General features: G+C 43.7%; 1 protein-coding gene across 2 annotated transcripts; it reads left to right on the top strand.

The window, feature by feature from the left end:
• On the top strand, nucleotides 1–24,357 carry rint1 (RAD50 interactor 1). Of its 2 annotated transcripts, none has more exons than XM_082510379.1 (15): nucleotides 1–588; nucleotides 4,619–4,744; nucleotides 10,546–10,661; nucleotides 11,759–11,932; nucleotides 12,220–12,360; nucleotides 13,136–13,304; nucleotides 14,612–14,722; nucleotides 15,102–15,327; nucleotides 16,474–16,611; nucleotides 18,409–18,503; nucleotides 19,019–19,123; nucleotides 20,785–21,005; nucleotides 22,311–22,491; nucleotides 23,372–23,490; nucleotides 23,960–24,357. In XM_082510379.1, the coding sequence occupies exons 1-15, from the start codon at nucleotides 367–369 to the stop codon at nucleotides 24,168–24,170; spliced, it is 2,355 nt and encodes a 784-aa protein (XP_082366505.1). In that variant the 5' UTR covers nucleotides 1–366; the 3' UTR covers nucleotides 24,171–24,357. The 2 variants fall into 2 exon arrangements, with proteins under 2 accessions (XP_082366505.1, XP_082366506.1); XM_082510380.1 differs by lacking the exon at nucleotides 1–588 and adding an exon at nucleotides 653–674.
• Nucleotides 24,358–24,822: the final 465 nt, after the last annotated feature.

The raw sequence follows: 24,822 nt of genomic DNA, 5'->3' as shown, positions 1-24,822 counted from the left end.
GATACTACAATCAGCTGTACTGGACCCGGTACCATGAATGAATGTGCTGACGTGTAGCGGACGGCGCCATCTGTGACGTAGGCGTTTTCAGGCAAATGTGGGCTTGTTTTCTCCTCCAGCGTACTCCTCGTGTTAGTGAAACAAACACGGGCCATACGGCAGCAGTGGCTACAGTTTACAAGAGAGCAAGACACGCGTGGTAACGTCCCTTTATGTGAGACAATCTATAAAGGAAAATTTAATATGAAAGCCTGGCATGTGTGTAACTACGCGTGACCGCTACACGCGTGACCTCTTCCCGCGGGGAACCCAAATACAATTCACGAGCGCCTCCGAGGAAGGCGGTCGTTGCATTCGAGAGGAAAGATGGCGGCGGCCGTAACAGGAACGCCAGCGCGAGCAGAGAGTGAAATAACAACATGTTCCTCACAGCCTGCTCATACGGCAGCGCCACACCGCGAAGCTTTATCTGCGGAGGACTTCGTGGCGGGTTTCCTGGAGGACAGAGACACCGAGCTGATGTGCCCGAAGACCGTCGGTGAGCTGATGGAACATCTGACCGAGCAGAACAACACGCTGAAGGAGCAGGTGAACGAAAGCATCATATATACAGAAACACAGCGAAGAATGCGTGAGATGCGGTCCTGCTCGCTGTGTCACTAACACCGGGACAGGTGGGAAATGTGGCAACCGAGTCTCCCAGTTAAAGACAAACAAACCAACCCTGTAATTGCTCCCAAAAGGCTGATTGTGTCCATCTGGACGTTTCCGTGGGAGAAACGTTTCGTCATCATCCAGGTGGCGTCTTCAGTCTCAGCTGACTGCAGCTTTATAAACAGGACATTTGCACAATGACCTCACAGCCCACAGAATGAGCTGTGGGCTGCCAGCGTCTGTGTCCTAATCACAGCTCAGTAAAAACGTGCACAAGCCCACATATGAGATTAGTAGTGGTGCAGTTGCGTGGACACTGGCGTGGGAACAGTATGACGGTGCATGTTTCTATATATCTCCATTTTTACACTAAAAATGTAAGACGTAAACAAACAAACAAACGTCTATAACACTGTATTTTTACACATTTCTGTGTCCTCGAGAAACACGTTTGTGCGTTGTTGTGAAGTTTATGCACTTATTAATAGTTAAATTAGATTTATGGTAGAAAGACTGATTGTATAAACCTTGTTTTGAGCTCAGTTATAGCTTTAAATCAAACTGTACTCCTCCAGGCAGCCAGTGGGGGGCGCTGGTATGAGCCACTGCCAGAAGTCAGTGTTTTGATTGTGTTGAGTCTATTCCGGCTCTTTTCTCCCAGCTTTCCAGTCTCAGTGTTGTCAAAACAGACTTGAATGACTTGTTGGATTAAACCCCTGTTGTCTGGTGGCTTTGAACACACCGGCGGGCAGCTTCATTTTCTCCTCAGAAATCTCTAAATATCACTAAAAACTTTGTTTTTCTTCATGTTGGAGTTTGTTAATGCGGTGGTTTGAAGGATTCACACCAACTTCTTCCCAGTAAAGGTTTTAATGGTGATTACAGGAACAGTTGTTGTTGTTTTGGACACTAGAAACACGTTTTTGTTTTATTCATTTAACCTGAGCTCACGTCTCATCTTACCAGACAGAAACTGGTTAGTTGTTACTAAGTTACTGACTCCATTTAATCAGCAGTGAAAATAAGTCACCAGGAGCACATCACTGTTTCAGACAGCCTAACATACACTGTGTCTGTGCTTTCTGGCACTACCTAAAATCATCTTTATTATTATTATGAGTTCTTACAGCAGTGGATCATAATGGGACATGAGCTGTAGTTTTCCAAAGAAATAACAGTTTTGTACATCATGCAGGTCTTTTGTTGTACATTTGTTGATGCCAGGTTTAGCTCTGCTTTTGTAACGGACGGTCACGGCGGGTTGTGGCCTCTCCACGATGTACTCGTGGATGTTTAGAATAGAATAATCCTTTAATTGTGCCACAAGCAGAAATGTGGTTGTAACAGCAACAAGAAAAAAACACACGTACATCAAACAGCGCACAGAACAGAAACATACACAATTTAAAAAATATATATATTTACATCAAGGACAGTAGTTACCAAAAACAGAGTACTGTACAGTTATTACCATTAAATAAAATGAAATACACTTTATTTACAGATAAAATGTATTTCAGATAAGAGGCAAACTCAGCTTATAGTGTGAATCGGATGATGAAATAGTGCAAGTTACAGCATTGATGTAAACCTGTGTTTGTTGGGAGCAGTTCTGATTGTACAGTGTGACAGCTGCAGGGAGGAAGGACCTGCAGAAACGCTCCGTCATGCATCGAGGATGCAGCAGTCTGTCACTGAAGGAGCTCTGCAGCTCAGCATGCATGGGCTGGGAGACTCTGTCCATCAGAGATGTTTTGGCCAGAGTCCTTCTGTCTCCCACCACCTGCACTGGTTTGATGTCTCATCCTGTGGTGCTGACACTCACCAGTTCCCGGCCTCCTTCCTTGTGCTTAGCATACAGCCTCAGGGTGCTGGACTCGGGGTGAAACCCTCCATGCATGGTCAGGAACTTCCTGGTCTTGATGCCTTTGAATAGAATTTGTGCTGTTTGGAATTTCACTAGATCGGCACATTTCAATATTTCAGACTGCAGTAACCTGTAACCTGCAGCGTGGATGATTCAAACTGCGTTTTTTGAAGAGTACAAAGTGAATGTAATGTAGTTTTACAGTTGTGGCCCCAGACCTCTGCACAGTAGCTTAAGTAAGGTGAAACCAGTGAACAGTAGAACATGAAGGCATGTTCTGTCTAATACCTGCTTTGCCTTGTTTAGTGTTGCAATGCTTCATGATACTTTGGAATGAATATATCTTACGTGAGCTCTCAGTTAAGATTTTTTTACCCCCAGAAATTTATTTTACTTTACTTATTTCATTAGTCATGTCCTCCAATAAGTTCTGCAGATCATCACCAGAGCAGAAGATGTTTGTATCATCAGCAAAGAGAACCATTTTTAATACTTTGGACACTTTACAGATGTCGTTAATGTGTAAGTTGAAGAATTTTGGGCCCAAACTGACCCTTGGGGTACACCACAAGCAATGTGCACATAAGGAGCATTTAATTTCACAAACTGCTTCCTGTCACCTAAATAACTCCGGGCCCAATCTAGAGCGACCCCTCTGACACCGTAACGTTCCAGGTTTCTTATTAATATATCAGGATCTATGGAGTCAAATGCCTTTGTCAAGTCTCTGAATGACCCAGACACATATTTCTGATGTATTCTATTGAATCTAATAGTGCCGATGATGTTGATCTGCTTGATCTGAACCCGTACTGACTCTCAGTGAGTAGTTTATGTGTAAATTTCTCCAGTCTGTTTTTAAACAGTTTTTCAAGAACTTTTGAGAATTGAGGTGGTGAAGAGACCGGCCTGTAGTTTGTGAAATGGTGTTTGTTGCCAGATTTGTATAGACTAACTTTTGCTATTTTCATTCTGTCTGGAAATCGACCAGTTTGAAATGATAAATTACAGATGTATGTAAACGGTTTTATAACAGCCTCAATGACTCTTTTAACCACGATCATATCAATATCATTACAATCCAAAGATTTCTGATTTTTACATTTTTGACAGTTTCAAAAACGTCATTTTCACCGATGGCTGTGAGGAACATAGAATATGGATTTCTGTCTATCGGTGTATCCGGTTTGTCCTGTGCTCTCCCAGGATCAGCGCCTGTTTCTGCTGAATTTGGTGCAGCAGTTACAAAGAGTTCATTGAGACTGTTTGTCACAGCGTCCATATTCATGGTCGTTACAAATGAAATACTTGTAGTTCTTTTGTCCAGCCCCACGTTTTATAACACTGTTCAGTATTTCCCATAGGCTTTTCATATTATTTCTATTTATATCTACTATTATAGTTATTTGTAAGGCAAGGCAAGTTTATTTGTATAGCACAATTCAACAACAAGGTGATTCAAAGTGCTTTACAGAGACATTAGAAACAAGAACAAATAAAAAGCATGATTTAAAATTGATTAAAACAAGCAAATAAACTAACTAACTAGTTAACAAACAAATTTGTATTTAATAGATGTTAGAAATTTAATTATGATTTTCTTAAACGGGGACGCTGCACCACTGAAATGCCATTACACATGTCGTTATAGTTATTTATAATGGAAATTAAAAAACTGTTCATGAACGCCCTCGTATGGATGGAAATGCTAACTGTGGCCTGTAAAGTCTGAGATGTAACGTTTGGGGTTTTCAGTTTTTCCTCTTCGTCTGTCGGTGTTGATGTGGCGCTGCTCTCTGAGTGGTGATGCTTTTTGTGATGGCGAGCATAAATGGTTGTGGCTGTGTGATGATGTCACTGGTGCACAAAGCAGCCAGTTTTTATCGTTTAAAATACAAACAACACCCTTACGGTACATTTAGTTGTCCATAGGCCTGCTGTCATCCCCTTCTGCTGCTCTCGTCTTTCTGTTACTCACTCATGTACTTTGCACATTTACACACAGTTATAGAATTTATTGTTTGTAGAAAGTTCACACAATCATGACGCTCTGAAATCTTCAGTATGAAATGTAAGCAGTTCTGTTTTGCCTTTCAGGTCCTGACTGTGTCCAGTTTGGTGCCTCCTAAAGTTTCAGCAGCTCTGTCTGCTGTCGAGGACGCCAGGTGTTCTCTGGAGGCGCTGCTGCAGAGGGAACAACTTACCTTCAACATCCTGCACAAGGTAGTGACATCACTAAGGACGCCAAAGTACTCCAGTGTCCGGCAGCCTCGCCTCTGTCAGTGCGCCCCAGGGTGGCTGTGGCTACATTGTAGCTGCCATCACCAGTGTGTGAATGTGTGTGTGAATGGGTGGATGACTGGTTGTGTAAAGCGCTTTGGGGTCCTTAGGGACTAGAAAAGCGCTATATAAATACAGGCCATTTACCATTTACTCTTGTCTTGTCTCCCTCCTTGATGGTAGCGCTCCGAGCCTCTTGAGCTTTCCCAGGTGTTTTGGTTGATGTCTGTCAGCTTCATGTCACGTTTCCAAACGTGGAAGTGGAGTTTTGGTCCTCCGACAGCGTGAGCCCTCGCACACCTCGCCATACCCCGTGTCCTTGGGGATGTGACCCGGGTTCATGCATCGCACATGGCCCAGCCATCTGAGTTGACTCTGACTGAGCAGTGCACCCAGACTTGGAGTACTGACTCTCTGCAGTACATTGGTGTTTACCACAATACGTCTAAGATATCAGAGGCTGAAGTTGTTCAGCCTTCTGTCCTGGCTGGCTTACTCGGACCAGGATTCAGTGCCATAGAGGAGTGTGCCAAATATGTAAGCTTGATACCACGCGTGTTCAGCCATGACAGCTGCAGTTTTTGCTATCACTTGTATCTCCAGAGAGAGGGAGTTAGAGATGATGGAAGGTAGGTGAAGGTGTCTACCACCTCAGGATGGACCGGAGTCAGCATCCTGGATCATGATGCTTCTCTTTTTCGGGCTAAAGGTTAAGGTAAACTTGTTGCAGGCCTCAGACAAAGGGCTGACTAACTGCTGCAAACATGAATGCTGCATCGTCTGCAAACAGGAGCTCGTGAATAAGGGACCTCCCTGACCTTGGTTTTCGAGTGTCCCAAACAGGAGAATCGTTGGTGGGTGCATAGACGCTGAGAAGGTTAGCAGTGCTCGATGATACTGACCAGTGAGGATCCTCTCGGTCCCATCTGTTGGTGTTTCAGTGGCTGTGAGTGAGTTCTTCACAGCCAAGTCCACAGCATGCTGTGTGGGGTTGTGTAATCAGTGATGGAAGCTTAGGTCAGCTAAGCAGCTCTCCGGTGAGCAAGCAGGTCCTCGTTAACGACTGCTAGCATCAACTGAGATCGTCTGCAGTAGTGATGTTTATTATTGAGGGATTTGTATTTATTGTGCTATTTCTTAAATTTGTAAATCTGTCACATATTGTATTGTTAAATAGTCTGTTTCTGTTACTGTACCCACATAATTTCCTTGGGGATTAATAAAGTATGCTGATACTTGTAGTACCATATCACCCTATTAGAGCACTTGGCTCTCGCTCTGCAGGCCTACTTGTTGTTCCTAGAGTATTTAAAAGTAGAATGGGAGGCAGAGCCTTCAGTTTTCAGGCCCCTCTTCTGTGGAACCAGCTTCCAGTTTGGATTCAGGAGACAGACACTATCTCTACTTTCAAGATTAGGCTTCAAACTTTCCTTTTTGCTAAAGCATATAGTTAGGGCTGGACCAGGTGACCCTGAATCCTCCCTTAGTTATGCTGCAATAGACGTAGGCTGCCGGGGATTCCCATGATGCACTGGGTGTTGAATATTGTAGGGTCATTACCTTAAAATATATAAAGTACCCTAAGGCGATGTTGTGATAATGTTGAAATAAAACTGAAAAGAAAAACAAAAAGACATTTTTAAGGAAGGAAAGTAGGAGAAAGTGTGATGTGTGACACGAGCTGAACATCAGTGTCAGCGTGTCTTTGATGAATCCCAGTTCAAGCTTTTTGCTTCAGATTGTCGTGATTAGTGTGGATGAGGGACAACAGTGCGTATACAGCCATGTATACAACTCAGTGAGGCCTCTGTCATTGTTTGGGGCTGCATTAGTGCCAGTAGTGTTTGGGCTTCACTTCCCAATGATCCCAGTTACACTGCCAGTACAGTAAAAGCATAACTGGATAATAAAATGCACAGTAAAACCCAATCAGTCATAGATCGACCTACAAACACCAGATTGAAGCTGGTGTGACGACCTTTGGGCTTCTTAGTACCAAACATACTTTGTTGAAATGCCACAGTCCACCTGAGTGTTGCTGTGACCACGCCGGCCCCTTTGTGACCAAAGTGGAACCTCTTCATGGCTGCTTTTAGCAACATTACATGCCGATCCTCAGCGCACCGGCTTCTTGAACACGACATCCGTGCACGTCATGGATGTTCAGCTTGGAAATCTGTTTGGGCCATATTGAAATGTCAGCATCATTGTGACGAACGCTTCCACCACCTTGTTGAATCTGTGACATTTACGGCAGTCCTGAAGTCAAAAGGGGGCCATCTACTGCACTATGGGACGGAAATGAGTCACCGGAGGAAGCATGACTTCAGGCAGTGTTCTGCCGGTGAAGTCTGGGTCGTGCTTTTTCTTTTGTTCCTGTTAACTTAGTTGTTTTGCAGCAGTATATTTGATGCATTAATGCCCACTTACAGCAGTATACAGCATATAGCTTGAGATATTAATAAGTAATGTTTTTATTTGCAGTGTTGTAGCTAAAGTAGAACAATATCCTTCTGTGACTCTGTTAATCTTAGCCAGTTGGTCAACCTACCTACAAGGCCAAATATAAAGAGTCCTGACAAATCTACTTTGACCTAATTCTAACAAATGTCCCTCATAAGTTCCTGTCTCTAGGCGTGTTCTGTAATGATTTAAGCGATCATTGTGTAGTTGCTACCTGTAGGAACACTAAAATCCCTAAATGTAAACCGCGTATCATCTGTAAAAGAAATTTTAAAATATTTAGTGAGCAAGCGTTTCATTATGACTTGTCCATGGTAAACTGGGAAAATTTGAGTCTGATACCAGACATCCATGTGGCTTGGGCTTATTTTAAAGACATTTTTATGAAGATTTTTAATAAGCATGCACCTGCCAGAAAATTTAGGGTCAAGGGACGGGAGAACCCTTGGTTTTCATCGGAATTATCAGAGTCCATCCATCAGCGCACCGTGGCATGGGCAAAAGCTAGGAAAAACGATTCCCTGACTGACTGGTTAGATTTCAGGAAATTAAGAAACAAATGCACGACACTTATCAAGAAGGCTAAGTCAGAATATTATTTATCTGTTACTACAGGAAACCTCAATAACCCTCAGAAATTTGGGAAAGTAATTAAGTCCTTATCTATAAATAAAATATCACAGGCTCTTCCAAAATTAATTTTAAAAGATTCTGTCCCAGTTTATGACAGAACTGAGGTCTTAAACAGCTTTAACAAGCACTTCGTAGCTACTGGTTTTTTTATTTAACTCTGTTGGAGCAGCCCCCATGACTCCCTGTACAGAACCCCAAACATATTTTGGGGAGCTTTTTGGTTTTTCTCCTTTTTCTGTCCAGGAAGTGCATAAAGCTCTTAAAGCCTTAGATCACAGGAAACCCCCAGGGCCAGACTTAATAGAGCCCTATTTTCTGAAAATAGCAGCTGATTACATTGCACAACCTCTTACGATCCTTTTTAATCTTTCAATCCAAAATAAAGAAATTCCACTTGTTTGGAAGTCTGCTTTTGTTACGTCAATATTAAAAGGAGGCGACCCGGCCATTCTGACTAATTACAGGCCAATATCAAACTTGTGTGTCTTGGCAAAAGTCCTTGAGTCTCTCGTCAGTGAGCAATTAAAAGAGTTCTTGTACTCTAATGAAGTTCTCTCAAAACTGCAATCTGGGTTCAGAAAACAGCATCGTGCTGTTACGGCTGCCACAAAAGTGATAAATGACATACTTGTTGCTCTTGATAAAAACAGCACTGTGCTTCTCTCTTTATCGACCTGTCAAAAGCTTTCGACACTGTGGATCACGCCATTTTGAAGCATAGGCTTCTTTCTTTGGGGCTGTCTAGACATGTCGTCTCCTGGTTTACTAATTATTTGAGTGACAGGACTCAATGCATTAAATGTGAAAATCTGTGCTCAGAACTTTTGAATATTCACACTGGGGTGCCACAGGGTTCAATTTTAGGACCTCTGCTGTTCATCATGTATATAAATGATTTGGGACAAAATGTGTCCAATGCTCGTATGCATTTTTATGCTGATGACACAGTTATTTATTCCTTTGGCTCAAACTTTGAAAAGGCAATAGAATCTTTGCAGAAAGCTTTTGACGTGGTTCAGCACACACTTCTGGAGCTGAAATTGGTTCTCAATGCTGAAAAGACAAAGCTAATGTTGTTTTCAAACATGAAGAGATTTCCTCAAACTGTCCCTTTGGTGTCCACTCTTGAGGGAAACCTCATAGAAGTGGTGCATACGTATAAATATCTTGGCTTTTTAATTGATGATTCTCTGACCTTTAAACCTCACATAGACAATCTTGTGAAAAAACTCAAACTAAAATTGGGATTTTTCTTTAGAAACAAATTTTGCTTTTCTTTTGAGACAAAAAAGCGTCTTGTAAATGCCACATTTTAATCTGTTTTAGATTATGGTGATCTGCTGTACATGAATGCTTCCGCCCAGTGTCTTCATATGATTGACTCAGTTTATCATGCCTCTTTACGGTTTATTACAAACTGTAGGGCTTTGACCCATTGTTGTGATCTGTACGCTCGAGTGGGATGGCCTTCGTTGTCCTCCAGGAGGTTTGTTCACTGGTGCATCTTTATTTACAAGGCCCTGCTTGGACAAATGCCCACCTATATTTGCGATCTGCTCACACGGAGGAGTACTGTTTCTTATAGCCTGCGTTCAAGCGATCTTTTTTTGTTCCATTTGTCAGAACTGAACTGGGAAAGAGGGCTTTTACTTATGCTGCCTCTTTTACATGGAACATGATGCAAAAAGACTGGAAGATAGCAGATCTTATTTCATTAAATGCTTTTAAGTCCAGCTTGAGAGAGCCAGAGAAAAATGTTTTTAAAATGTAATTGTTATTTATAATATGTATGTAACTTTGTAATTTCAACATGTTGTCGCCTCTTGGCCAGGACTCCCTTGAAAAAGAGGTTTTTAATCTCAATGGGACTTTTCCTGGTTAAATAAAGGTTAATAATAAATAATAATCCATTCACAGTCAGCCTTTTTACCCCAGACCGGGAGAACAGATCTGATTGGAGCAGAACACCAGGTGAGAGGATGATATCTGTGGAGCCGCAGTCAGACCCCACGCAGGTGCAGCGGGTCCTGGTGCACAACGATGCCTGGCCTGGTGGCGAAAGTATGCCGGCAGTTCCTGGAGGATGAAGGAGTTGATCCCACCCCATCCTCACCTGACCTAAATCCAGTAGAACACCTCTGGGAGATTATCTTTATCTATTATCTATCATGTGCTCATGTGAATACTTTAGGCAGCAGAAACCCGCGAAAGACCAGGAGCGAGAAAAAGAACCATCACGGATATGGATTCATGACTTTATCCGACACCACGCGTTTCACCTCAGTCCAGCTCAGGGATGCCTTGGTCCAGATCTGAGAGGAGATTCCCTTGAACACCACCCATCATCTTGCCGTGCCGATGTTGCCGATACATTAACCTCCAAACTGACATCTGAGATGTGTGGCCAGAAGAAGGCCGTTCTAGGAACAGATACGATGCTGTGGCAGATCCTCCTCTGGTACAGGAGCCGAGCTTACAGGACAAATACAGACAAATAAAGTGTGTGTGTGTGAAATGTGACCGATCTGTACAGCATAGAAACCCTAATATCTTTGTACGCTTCTCTGCTGCTGTCCATCATTGTTGCTATCAAACGGTTTCAGACTGAAATACTGGACGTCTTCAATGTCTGTTTCTCTTTTTTGCAGCACCTACAGGATGCCCAGCCTTGGATGGATAAACTCGAACAAACGTGTAACCAGGTTGACTTTATAGAGAGACACATGAAATACCTAAGATGCCTTCAACACATAGAGGAGCTCAGGTAACACCCTCACTGTTTATGAGCAATTTAAAAACACAAAGCTTTATGCCGTCTTTTAAAGTCCAGATGCTGTGTGCATAAAAACAGAGTGCAATGATTTGTAAGTCCCATAAATCTGTATTTTATTCACAGCAGAAGATCTATTAGATGTTTAAATAAGGAAGGAAAGGAGCCAAGTTCTGCTGATTTTAAATTTGATGGCAGCAAACCTCTAAAGTTGGTACTGGGGCAACAAAAACGGGGAAAAGTGAGCGGCACTGAAACGAGTTTGAATGTTATTAAGTGGCAGCAGGTCTGTAACGTGACAGGATGTAAAAAGATTATCTAAGGAAGGCAGCGTGTCTCAGAACTGCATCAACACAACCTAATACTGCAGAGACTGTTGGATCATTAGATCATCTACAGACGACAATGTCATCGAAAGGTTCTGAGAATCTGCAGAAGTCTGTGTGCAGGGTCAAAAGTCAGTCCTGCATGTTGGGGGCACAGTGTGCCGTTCTCTGTGCCAGAGCTCGTGGAAAACAGACCGAAGCAAACTGTTGTGAAGGTCAGACAAATTGAAATCCTTTCCCCAAAACACAGATGCCCCATCCTTTGAACTGAAGAGGAGACGGGCCATGTGGCTGGTTATCAGCACTCTCTTATCAAGCCACTGATGAGAAATCCCAAAGGTTGAGTCTGTTCATCTGGATGTTTTCAGACGTCTTCAGTCAGCTGAGACTCGAGACGTGACGAAACGTTTCTCCCAATGAAAACGTCCAGATGAGCAGAACCTTTGGCATTTACTTACCTGGATGATTGAGCATGCATCTAGACTCTGATGGTACAGGGCAGCGGTGTCCAAGGCCTCCAGGGCCGGTGTCCTGCAGGTTTCAGATGTGTCCTTGATCCAACACAGCTGATTTAAGTTCTCCAGAGGCCTGGTAACGAAATGGTCATTTGATTGAGGCGACCCAGGGTGAGATTTGCACATCATAGCTTATGTTTTTCTGTAACTCGGCGTCCCACCTCTCTGAGTCTCGTTCATGGCCTGTGGTCTTCCTGTTGGTGCCTGCTGTGGTGTAATGAAAGCGCTGACGTGCAGTCTTGTGTTCCAGTGCTACAGTTCAGCAGTGTCTGATGACCAGCAGTGCCTGGGAAGCCATAAGGGCAGTGGATAGCATGGCGGCTCTGGATTATGGACTAAACCAGTCTAGATGTTCTCATCTCCAGAACTTCCTCCAAGCAACTCTTAGCTTCTGGCACAAAATCATGAAGGACCGTCTGACCAGGTGGGAGCCCTCAAAGCTGCTGTGCCTTATTAGACTAAAGACATGGTGACAGGTTAATAATAAATAATAACCAGAACCACATATTTCAGAACATATGAAGCTGCTGCTGCCTCTCCCTGATGGGAGTTTCCAGGCTGCTTCAGTTCAGAAACACATTCATGAATCCGACACACGCTCCATCATCAGCTCGTTTGTAAATTTGCTGATGATTCTTTAAAACGAGCTAGCTGTTAATAAGCAAAGATGTCCCCTGACATGTGACCCAAATCCATTTTCTTCTTTCACAGTGATTTTGAGAAGCTGCTGACTCAGCTTCACTGGCCGATCATCTCTCCTCCCACTCAGTCACTGACACCGACGCCCAGCTGTCAGGAGACTGAAGGCCAGCTGGAGCTGCTGGTCGGGCAGCTCCTCGCCCTGCAGACCTCGTATCCTTGTAAATACTCCTAGGATGATTGGAAACTGTCTGCCATGTTTCTCATTTGTGACTTTAAATTGTTGGGAAATGTCCCTTCAGCCTCCATATTCATGGAGTTTTGTTAATAAAAAACTGAATGCTCTGCGTTTCTACAGGTGGGCAGGCTTAATGAATTTAATGGTAAATGTATTCGTATAGCACTTTACTCAGTCCCTGAGGACCCCAAAGCACTTTACACCACATCCAGTCACACACACATCCACACACTGGTGATGGCAGCTACACTGTAGCCACAGCCACCCTGGGGCGCACTGACAGAGGCGAGGCTGCCGGACACTGGCGCCACCGGGCCCTCTGACCACGTGGCCTGATCACGAACACCTGGCTGTTACTTTGCATGTTTTTATGTGGTTTTTTGTGCATTTTGGCTTCATTTTTGTTAAAGAAAAATGTAATCGGACATGTTTTCATTTGAGGTTAAAATTGACTTAATTTAAATAATTTAACTATTATTTCATTTACCTGATGTAAATGGGTGCACACGCACACTCACACACTAAGTTCTTAACATTATATACATTCCCATGCTTATATTTTGGTGTAACCAAAGAGACCTTTTAATTTCAGACGACCTTGTTTTGGGGACACTGTTTAAAAGTTTAAACATGGTTTGCAGGAGACGTGGAGACATGAACAGGAATGTTTGTTCCACCACACGCGTGCAGAGCCGTCTTTATAATAACACATGTTCCCTGCGCACACGTTGCTCTTTAACTGTCTGACAGTGATGATCTGCTGTCTCAGAGGACTTTGGACTCCAGTGAAGCTCTGTCCTCTCCTCAGATGTCCAAACCTGCTCCCCTCTGTCTGCCCATCCAGATCATGTTGTTGCCTCTCAACAAGAGGTTCAAATACCACTTCTATGGGAACCGGCAGACCAACTCTGTCAGTAAGGTGAGAGTTCAGAGGTCACTGAAAACAGCTTTGACCACTGAAACGTTTGGCAGCAACATGTCAAAGTCTGGACGCTGATTAACACAAGAGGGAACAAAGTGTTTGATGTGCGCTGTGCTGCCGCGCTCCCGGATCACAGGGTTGCTGTTCTGTCAGTTTAATGTGGGATCGCATTAGCTGTCATGATCAATGTTACAGGGAAGTCATGTTTCTGTGGCTTTATATTGAAATCCTAGTTGTTGATAAGCGTACATATGAGTTACTGAAGGAACCGCTGTTTGATTTCTGGATGAATAATAGATCCAAACCATCCTCTGAACCTTGGCGAGCACGTGGACAGCACCTCACCAAAAGCACAGATGGGGGTGCGGTGCACACTTTTCATTATTTTTAACTCTCGCTTTCAGTTTAACGCTTTGTAACTTTGTTCTCTTTCACGGCAGCACAAGCTTTAGAGTTGCTCACAGACTGCGTCCACTTGACAACACGCTGCAGGCAGGCGTGGAGCGTACAGCGAGTGCGCTCTGTCTGCTGCACAGTAAATTCCTCCTAATGCGGCCTTGAGCGATCGAGCGCTCCCTGGCTCCGAGGCCGGGTGCTCATCAGCGAGTGAAGTGTCATAACTTCTGCAATAAGCAGCGTGTTATTGATGCTGGGGGGCGATGGGGCCTCGAATCCATAGCTTACGAAAAGATTCAAGAAGAGGCTGAAAATTTCGCTCCTACATAGTTTCCTTAGGGATTGATAAAGTATCCTGATTCTGAAAAGGATTAACACGGAGTATTCAGAGCTGAGCCGTCGCTCTGAGAGGCGATGTCAGTAATCGTATGTACGTATGCTAAGGTTATGTGTTGTTTGGTAACACGTGTAATTACGCTGCTGTGGGTCATGTGCTGATGATGATGATCAGCTCCAGGGCATCCCCTCGTCCTCACCAGTGGGTTCAGTTGTTGTTGTGCATGTTTTTCTTTACTTGGAAGCGTTCAGAGGATGTTTGTTAGATTCTGAGTAGCAGTCTGTGCTTCTGTCATGGTTCAAACTGTCTGCTCCTGTGGTCACAGTCGTCATTGTTAGCAGGTCATCTGTAGAGTATTTTTGCAGTTGCATCCTCCTGCTGAGAAACTGGGTGCTGTTTGGAACAGGAATACTTGAGCCCTCTGTCATGGCTGCATAAACTTACCCTGTGAAATTACTTTAATCCAGGCTGTTATTTAGCCCTGTGTTTTCTACAAGAACAAGCTGTATCAGAGAGACTAGCTTTGTGACTGTCATCACAATCCAAAATAAACTTCTTTGTGTATTTTCAGCCAGAATGGTACCTCACACAGGTTCTCATGTGGATGGGAAACAACTCCACCTTCATGGAGGAAACGATCCAGCCGATCTTGGACCGAGGAGGGGTAACTCTAAGTGCCAAGGTATGCTTTCTGTTACTATGCTATAATTCACTCATTCCTAAAGTGTGGGCATAAAAGTGACTATAGGTGGACTGTAGGAGGATATTTGAAGTAAGAACTGTTTCAGCTAACTGAAATAATCGATGCTTATAAGATTCAAACACGGCTCATTAAACTGTAACACAGTAAACAGCTCAGGGCAGTTTGGGCAGTTTCTATTTCAGCGACGCCACAGAGAAGACTGACGTCAAACCTCAGAGGCAGATTTAATATTTATTACAACTTATTATTGTACAAGAGCACTACAATGTTTTCCCACCCTCTGCTGAGCAGCTTACAGGGAAGCCTCATGCAAACTCGTTGTTTCCTGAAACTGAGCAGTACCTTTGTGTTCGTGTAGGTGGAGCTGTGTCGAGGCCTGTTGTCTCTAGTCCAAGAGAAAGTGGCCAGTGATGCTTCTAAGCTGCTGTATGATGATGTGCTCTTCTGTCACTTGGTGGAGGAGGTGCTGCAATTTGAGAAGGAGCTGAGAAGCAACCACTCCTACCCAGCAGAGCTGCCTGGTGTGCTTCACCTCCTTCTCGAGGATGCAGTCCTACAGAAGTGGCTCACTATGGAAAAGAAGAGTGAGTTTTTAAGGACGATTTGGTCTTTGCTGCTCCAAATGAGACCACGTTTTTCTTGGTCTCATTTGTTATGCTGTTATTTCAATATTAAATGAGCTAAACTCAGATTTTGTTTGAATGAGCTCCACCTGCTACATCACTCCAATCAGTGGAAAGTGACTGCTTTGCTAACCCCGAGTATACGTGTCGCACACCATATAAATGAGTCAGTCACAGAGGAGGTGACGTTCTTGCATCATTCACCTCTTTGACACCGTGAACTCTTTGGTCAATATGCGAAACAAATCTTACTGTGATGCTGTTAAGTCTTCATCCTGAAGCAGTTTGGACCACGTGTTTGGTTTGCAGCTGTAAAAACCCAAACTGCAGTGAATTACAGTCAAACATGAAGGACACGGTCTAATATTGCTGAGATCTTACTGAGATTGATGAAACATTAATGCTGCTCATCGACGGTGTAATGACGGTCATGCAGGGTGAAGTTTCTAACAGTAGTAGACTCTCACTGTCTCCCAGTGACACTAGGTTACTAAACAGTTTCTCAAAATTACTGTTAATGTTACAGCAAAGACTTAGCAATGCTGCATGATCCACTCCAGAGAAGTCGATTCACTCTTTTGGAGGATTTGCATTAAGTCCTAGCATCCGTTGCAGTGACGTGCCTGGTTATTCTTTAACACGGCCTTAGACTAAATGTCATTATAACAGCAAAAACACTCAGGAGCGCATTTAGTCAACAGGACGTCCTGGACCACTTTGTTGAAGTCAGATGGTGTGGTACTGCCTAAAATACAGAATCAGCTGTGTGTCAGCAGCTGCACAAAATATTTTATTCAATGGTCAGAACTCAGTGACAGCAGTGCGGCTAATCCGTGGACCCTGAGACTGACACACATGTAAAGATCTGATCGCACATATAGCCTCACAAACGTTGCCTTACAGTACCTTATATTGTAGCATAAAGGCCCTGCAGTCCTTCCAGATCATCCTGAATAATGTGACAGATTGTTTCTTTAAACTACATGTGGCTGTTCTTCGCTGTTACTGTTGCTCGTAAGATTTCATTTCATACGATAGCCTGCATTGCAATCTCATCGTCTCCAAGTTTGATCAGTAACTGACACAAATGTTTCTCTGTACATACAGTGGCAGTGGAAAAGATGGATGCCATGCTCTCGGCTGAAAGAGCCTGGAGCTCTCAGTATAAGGACATCAGTGATATGGATGATCTGAAGGCTCCAGACTGTGCGGAGACTTTCATGACTCTGCTGCAGGTTATTACTGGTAAGATTTGAGTATCGTTGTCTGCTTTAGGTTAGCTTGAGCTGTTTTGTTATGTTTAATAATATTCTAACTTATGTATAACACCATTTCACCAAAGAGCAAGAGGTGAGGTAAGGAAATGATCTTTGTTGTAAACTGCTTTATGGAAATAAATTCTATGCCATTGGAAAGCCTGTTTTATCTTTCTTTAAATGGTGCCATGATGTAGTGAAAATGCGTTTGTGGGTTGAGTAGCAGAGTATGTTTGTCGCACCCATGAGAAACTTGCCAAATCTTCTGTGCCAACACCAAACAACTTTTTCTGCTGTTGACTCGTTTGGTCTCAGTTATTTGATTGGATGGTTGAAGTCTGAAGAAACGACATGCTGGAAACTGAACATTCATTTAACAAACAGGAGCTTCAGTAGCACCTGGAAGAACTATGTTTGTTTGTTTAGAGAAGTAAATGTGAGGCTTTTCAATCTCAGTACACTTACAGGTCGCACTTACAGGTAAGTTATTACCACTAATAGGTTCTTTGTAATAAGCATAAATACAAACAGCCTGCGAGCTGCAGTGGTTTGTATCATATCTATCTAATAGACTCCAGTTTGTGCATGTAAATGGAGAGTCCTCTTCACACACTGAGGTTAATTATGGAGTTCCACAGGGTTCAGTGCTAGGACCAATTCTGTTTACATTATACATGCTTCCCTTAGGCAGCATCATTAGAAGACATAGCATACATTTACACTGCTATGCAGATGACACCCAGCTCTATCTGTCCATGAAGCCAGATAACACACACCAATGAGTTAAACTGCAGGAATGTCTTAAAGACATAAAGACCTGGATGGCCGCTAACTTTCTGCTTCTTAATTCAGATCAAACTGAGGTTATTGTACTCGGCCCTGAAAAGCTTAGAAATATGGTATCTAACCAGATTCTTACTCTGGATGGCATTACCTTGGCCTCCAGTAACACTGTGAGGAACCTTGGAGTCATTTTGACCAGGACATGTCCTTCAACGCACATATTAAACAAATATGTAAGACTGCTTTCTTCCATTTGTGCAACATCTCTAAAGTTAGAAACATCCTGTCTCAGAGTGACGCTGAAAAACTAGTTCATGCATTTATTACTTCCAGGCTGGACGACTGTAATTCATTATTATCAGGAAGTCCAAAAAACTCCCTGAAAAGCCTTCAGCTGATCCAAAATGCTGCAGCAAGAGTCCTGACAGGGACTAGAAAGAGAGAGCAGATTTCTCCTGTTTTGGCTTCCTGTTAAATCCAGAATGATCAGGCCCCGCCCCTCCCTGAGCCTGGTTCTGTCGGAGGTTTCTTCCTGTTAAAGGGAGTTTTTCCTTCCCACTGTCGCCAAAGTGCTGATCATAGGGGGTCATATGATTGTTGGGTTTTCCTGAATCTATTATTGTACGATCTACTGTACAACATAAAGCGCCCTGAGGCGACTGTTGTTGTGATTTGGCGCTATTATGTGGTTATTAATTTATTTGTATAGTATTAACTTTCCCCTGTTACCGTACTATTACCACTTTATTACAGAGCTGTAATAGAAAGTGCGGCCCACTTATAAAGAGTCAAGCATGGTTGTAGCATCAAACTCTTACCAGTGATACTGGTGCAAACGATTATACTGGTAAATCAACTTCATCGGGTGAAGAAGGAATCAAAAAATAACGATACGAGCTGTGTTTGGAAGGGATACAAAATAGTTTATAAAATATCTTATTTCCTGTTACTGCATATAAACATTTTTTGAATAATTTTATTTCTGTCGTCCCTCCATACTTAGAGCGGTACCGGACCTTACCTTGTCCTTCTGCACAACTGAAATTTTTGGAGCTGCAGAAAGAACTCGTGGATGACTTTCGTATACGACTCACTCAGGTAACATTCAGATTCAAAACAACAGCTGACAAAATGAGATGACAGATCAGGGAATTAGGTTAGCTCTCCATCATCTGCTCCAAATCAGTGAACAAAATCCTCTTTTTACCCAGAGACAGTAATCACTCACAGTCATAGTGGATGAAGTACGATGTCCATCCACTGCTGGGCTATCAGGCACGTTCTTCCTTAGTGCAGTCCAGTTTAGTTGCATCCAGGTGACCACAGCTCTGAGCACCCACTCATGTGCACACGTTTCATAGTCTTTGTTAACCCCTTTAAGCACCAGATGGGCAAAACGTACGGGCATTAAAAAACACAATGTTTACCTCTTTGTTGATCTTATTATCTAAGCCTAAATGCAGAAGCAGTCCCGGTCTGGAGCATTTAGGTGTGTTATGGTCACAGTAGTATTGTCTCTCCTCATCAGTCTGGGAAAGGTTTTATGGCTATTTCAGAAACAGTTTTAAGTTCCAGTCAGTTCTTAAATGTTTTTCTGTTCGTTTCCCTTCTAGGTGATGAAGGAGGAGTCTCGCTGCCCACTGGGTGTCCGTTATTGTGCCATCCTCAATGCTGTCAACTACATTTCCACCATACTGGGAGACTGGGGAAACGATGTGGTGGGTGTTCTCTTTCAAACCTTCCTCCGTATCTCACTAGAAGCAGCAGTGACCAATCATGGAAGCGTCACTACCAGCTTGTCTGTCCAAGATGGACCAATCACTTCCAGGACACAGGGTCCCCTTGACCCCCTTATAAGAGCCCCAGGCCCCAAACCAGCCATCCTCGCTTTCTTTTCCATGAGCTCCTCAGTCTGTTCAACTTAATCTGTTCAATGATGCTGCCGTCAAGGTAGAACTTGTTTTTCTGGTTCTCAAGAACATCTGTTATGCTGTGATTCGTCGAGCTGATATATTGTTGTAATAGTGGGTGTTGTGTTACTGCTATCTGCGTGTTACAAAACGAGCTCGTCAAGTAGCTTCTGGTTTTGTGGCTATTGCTAGCTGCCAAAGCGAAGGTTTAGTACATACAGCCCCTGGACCCTCTCAGATGAACCCCAGTGGGGTAAGGTTAAGGGTGTCGTGTTTCGCCCTTGCCCAGCTGCGTGCAGACTAACCGTCTCAGCTATGACCCCCATCCCCTCTGCGTTGCCTAAATGGGCTTCAAGCACGCACAGGCATTGCAAGCAGACCCCGACTCCTGCAAACACTCCCACGTAATGCCCAGCAGAATCTGGGAGCAGCATTTGCAAGTGGCTGTGACCCCAAAGCCGATCCCTTCCTTCGCGTCACTGCAGCAAAGCCCAGTGGCGAATCCAGCTCAGCTGCTGCATGCTGGGGTCCCCCGAGGACCATGTCCCCCCAGAGGATCAACTTCCTCTCTTCAACCAGCTCTTCAACTTTGGGGAGAAGCACGGAGAAGATGAAGAGAAGGGTGTTAACATGGATATCCTTGTAGATGAAAATGAGGAGGATGCCATTCCTCCTGCCCAGGTGTCGCGGCCTGGCATCGCCATCGGCGGGGAAACTCACCCCTCCCCATGTCCGCTGTCCTGGCATGCATGAAGGAGCCGAGGCGTTACTGGGATAAGCCCTTTCACCATCAAGGGTCACTCTGGCCTGGAGATTGCTGACTGAGATTTTGGGGCTCACCGAACACCCAGTGATCAAGCATTAGATGGTTTCAGCTTCATCTGCACCGATGTGCCACACTCATGTCGGTGGGACCAACCTTCTCAGGTAAGATGGAGCGTTTCACAGCCTCCATGGTACCAAAAGGTGTATGGTCAGCCTGCGCTCAGCCTCCCAAACTGAGGACACGTGTATCGTCACTGATCTTATTCTCCAGGTCTCTCTGGGTGCAGCGCAAAGCTGTGGCCACGTCAGACCCAGCTGTTTAGGACTGAGCCTGGCCGGGACACATTGGTCAAGGTGCCGGGCCAATGTGGCCCTCGCCCTGGAGACTGTCCTGGGCTTGGCTCCAGGGTAGGACCCAGGTACCCCATTCCTGTAGGGTGCACTGGACTGTTCTGCTACTTGAGGGTTCTGTGAATTGCTTTTTGATCCTGGGTGTGGGGGCCATCTGCCATGGGAGACCCTACCAGAGGCAAATTTCTCCAGACAACATAGTCCCGTGATCACTGGGACACACAAATCCCTCCATTCATGCAGGGATGCCCAAAAAGTAAATCTTTAGAAGATCGTGCTGCATTGACCTGTTGCAGCTGAGCCAATGAGTGATATTTAAGATTTTATAATTCTGGTTCTTTTCCTTTCTTCAGTTTTTCCTACAGTTGCAGCAGACAGCGGTCTCACTCGGTGAAGAAGCCGTCCCCGGAGGCCTGGGCATCATGGAGATGGGTCGTCTGGCTTCTCTCGAGGGCTCTCTGTTTGACGGTCTCTTAGCGTTGCTGGATCGTTTAAAGGGAGATATGCTGGGAAGACTGCTGGATTTTCTCATGAGAGAAATAAAAGAAAAAGCCAAACCATATTGCCAAGAAAGGTGAGAATTACCTGTTGGCGACAGGCTAATTCTTTGTATTGTTTTACACAATTTAAATCAAGTTTTAGCTTTCAGACATCTGTGTAGCTTTAGACTAACGGGACAGCAGTCCAGAGGCTTCACAACCACAACCTGGTTTAAAGATTTATTTTTGTGCATTAAAGTAATCCAGCGACAGTTTGTGTCAAACAATTACTGTTTGCTTTCCAAATCGTAAATGTATACATTAAACGAGGGCTTATGTTGTTTCACAGTAACTGCAGGACGCTTCGTCCTTCTGCTTCCAAACAGTCAAAAGTCATTTAATATAATTCCATACATCAGTTGTAATGCTTTTAACAAATGAAACTTGCTACGTAGATCTACAACAGTACGATGAAGCTTAAAATTTATATCGTAGTATCACTGAAGGTGACGAGCCTGACAGCTGAAGGCGCTGCCTCTCATACTACTTTTAAATATCCTGGAAGTAGACCAGCAATCTGAGAGTGAAGTGCTCTGTTGCTGTGTTATGGTACTGTGTTAACAGGAAGCCAATACAGGAGAAATCTGCTCTCTCTTTCTAGTCCCTGTCAGGACTCTTGCTGCAGCATTTTGGATCAGCTGAAGGCTTTTCAGGGAGTTTTTAGGACTTCCTGATAATAATGAATCACAGTCGTCCAGCCTGGAAGTAATAAGTAGTAAGAGTAAGCATCTGGTTATTTTTCTAATATTTTTAGGTCAAAATAACAATAACGTCAGTTTGATCTGAATGTGTCAGCAAGAAAACAGAAATACCAGGTGAACCACGCGAAATCTGACAGTGAAACAGGTGAGACTCATTACAATGTTGCAAAATAAGGAGGCGCCACCTTGTGGTGTCATCCAGCACTGCAGCATATTTACCTGGCCAGGTTATATTCCCCCCCCACCTTTACAAGAGCTCGTAAATAACTACAGATAACACATGTTTGTGTCTGACAGAAGGAAAAATAATAATAGTTACTGTTGTTGTATAAAGTTAAAAGCCTGAAATGCTCGCGGGCCTGTGCCAGCGTTGGCTGTATTTACACTGTGGGGCTTTGCAGGACAACACTAATAAAAACTTCACATTATTTCTATTATTCAGATACATCATCAAAATAAAGTGACATCATATTTCTTATTTTTATAAAATTACATTCAATCTGTTGTTTTGATCATTATTTTTATTTATTATCGTTTCTTGAGTCCTTTTAATATTTTTTCTGCCACTAAGAAATATAACAAAGTCCCACATTACAGAGTTTCATTAAGTTTTTAGCTGTTACTCTGTTCTTCACTTAGGTGGTTGTCCCTGCCGTCACAACAAGACCAGTCCACCATGTCCCTGTCCAGTACAGCATGTCCCATGATGCTGTGTGTTAGGGACAGACTGTTGAACCTTCATCAGGTGCTTGGCTTTTCTCTGTTTCACCTGGCCTGGCAGGGCCTGGCGGAAAGACTCGACAACTTTCTCTACCAAGACGTAAGCAGTCAGTGCTCACTAAACCCACCTCACTGTTATTGTCCTTGATTTGTGTCAGAGCGTGCAAACAATAAACGTCTGCTCAGTGTGGAAGTGTGATGGAAGAGTCAAAACTGCTGAAGGTTCCCACCAAACGCTGCAGGCTGCTCTTTGCATTGGTTTATTTAATAAGAATAATGTTTACTTTATTGATCCCCGTGGGACCCGTTCACTCAGTGAAGCAGTGGGCAGTCACTAAGCAGGCGCCCAGGAGCAGTGTGCAGGGACCTCGCTCAGTGGCACCTCAGGGTAGCTGTTCGGTGGATTCGAACCCCCGACCTTCTGATCATGGGGTGACCAGTCTACCTACTGAGCTATCGCTGCCATGACGCCGCGTGTTGAATATATCGGTTGAATGTTGACATTTTTCCCTGCTGTGAATTTTTTGTTTCATATGTCAAAATATTTTTTATATATGTTTGAAAGATGTTCTTTTGAGCCACTTTCAGGCCATTTTTTCCCACATTGAACATGAATATTTCAAAAACAATGAAATATTAAATGCTCACCCTTTCTTGGCTCTGGTCTGTTTTTGGGACCAACACATTTAAAGATCTCTGAAAATTTGCCAGTTAAAAATTTAAAGAGAAAAAAATGTGTTTAGTGACGTCTCTGAACGATACGGAGTTACACTGTAAAAGACTGTAGAATACTTTAAGCTGTTCCCTGTCCAGACATTTGCTCCTAAATAAAAACAACAAACAAAAATATTTTTGAAACCAAACTAAATGTAACCTTTCAGTTTGACTTCACAGTAAATACACTTGATGTTCTGTCAGTTTTGTAGTGCTGAGCTTCCAGCACAAACGTGTCTCAGTGTATAACTTTATTCCTCTGGCAGGTGATCCTCTGTAACAACTTCAGTGATGGTGGAGCAGCTCAGCTTCAGTTTGACATGACCCGGAATCTGTTTCCTCTCTTTGGTCACTACTGCAAAAAACCAGAGAACTTCTTTAAGCAGTAAGTGTGTGTCTGTGCGTGCGTGTGCGTTTGTGTGTGCGCGGGGTAGGAGAACAAGAAGCCCTGGGTACCACAGAGTACAGGAAACAAATGCTACGGCAAATGGACGCCATCGTAACCGATACTGAGTTATCAGTCACGATGTCTGCGTCATACAGAAGTTTACAACTGTTCAAAATCACATTACATATATGCAAGATTATATAACAGATCAAGACGTCTTTATCCCAGATTTGTTGCAAAAATACAGAGAACAAACACAACAGCAGGAACCAGTAATGACTGTAGACAAACATAGCTGGTGTGGGGGGATCTGGGCACCTCTGCTTGGGCCGCTGCCCCCCACAGACACAGATAAGACGTCCATGTCATGAAGCCTTCATGCTTAAGAAACACTGCTGTGACCTAAGAGCGCATGTCAACTCATATTTGAAATGATATATTTTGTCCATCTGCTCTCTTTCTGCAGTGTAAAGGAGGCATGTATCATCTTGTGCCTTAATGTGGGCTCTGCTATTCTGCTGAGGTCTCTCATAAAAGAGTCTGACATGACCAGAGACTGTGCAGGTACGGGAGATCCTCCACCCGAGTCGGCGCTGAACGAGCTCGGTGTTTTCTGTTTGGCGCCGTGTGACGTGTTGATTCTCCTCTCTCTGAGAACCTCGTGGTTTCCCTCCTGATCAGTTTACTCTTTCTTTTGGTCATTAGCATTTATGTTCCTCGTAGCTTTCAGAGTTGGTCACATGATGTTCAGTAAGTTTGTCATTATTCGTTTCATCTGTTCTTTCATGGGGTATTTAATGGCTATGACATGAGATGACCCAAGTACACAACAACTGTATAAATAAACCCAAGTTGTGTAAAACAGTTCTTTTGTTGTTTTTGTGAGAGACACACACACACACACACACACTCACTCACTCACTCTGTTTTGGACAAACATAACAAAAGTAAACACAAAGTGCTGTTTCTAAATGAAGGTGTTTATTATTAAAGGAAAGAAAAATCTGTGTCACTCCCTCTTGCAACATAAATCAACTGTGGTGCATCACATCTTTGGAAAGCAGAGATCAGTTTCTCTGACCACACCCACGCCTGGCCACACCCACTCCTGACCACACCCACACCTGTTCTCAGTCAGCAGATCATTTAAATAGAGCCTGCCTGACAAAGTGGAGTAGACCAAAGGATCCTCCAAACATCATGCGGTCATTGAAGGAAAATCAGGAACAAAATAGAAACAAAGTAATCAAGATCTCGCCGCCTGGAAAAAGTTATAAATCCATTTCTAAATCTCGGGTCTCCAGCGAACCACAGTGAGAGTCATTCACC

The sequence above is a fragment of the Aulonocara stuartgranti genome (assembly GCF_965226115.1).
Source record: "Aulonocara stuartgranti genome assembly, chromosome: 17".
NCBI lineage: Eukaryota > Metazoa > Chordata > Actinopteri > Cichliformes > Cichlidae > Aulonocara > Aulonocara stuartgranti.
Note: the sequence above shows the minus strand (reverse complement) of the source record. Positions and strands in the feature narration are given on the sequence as shown.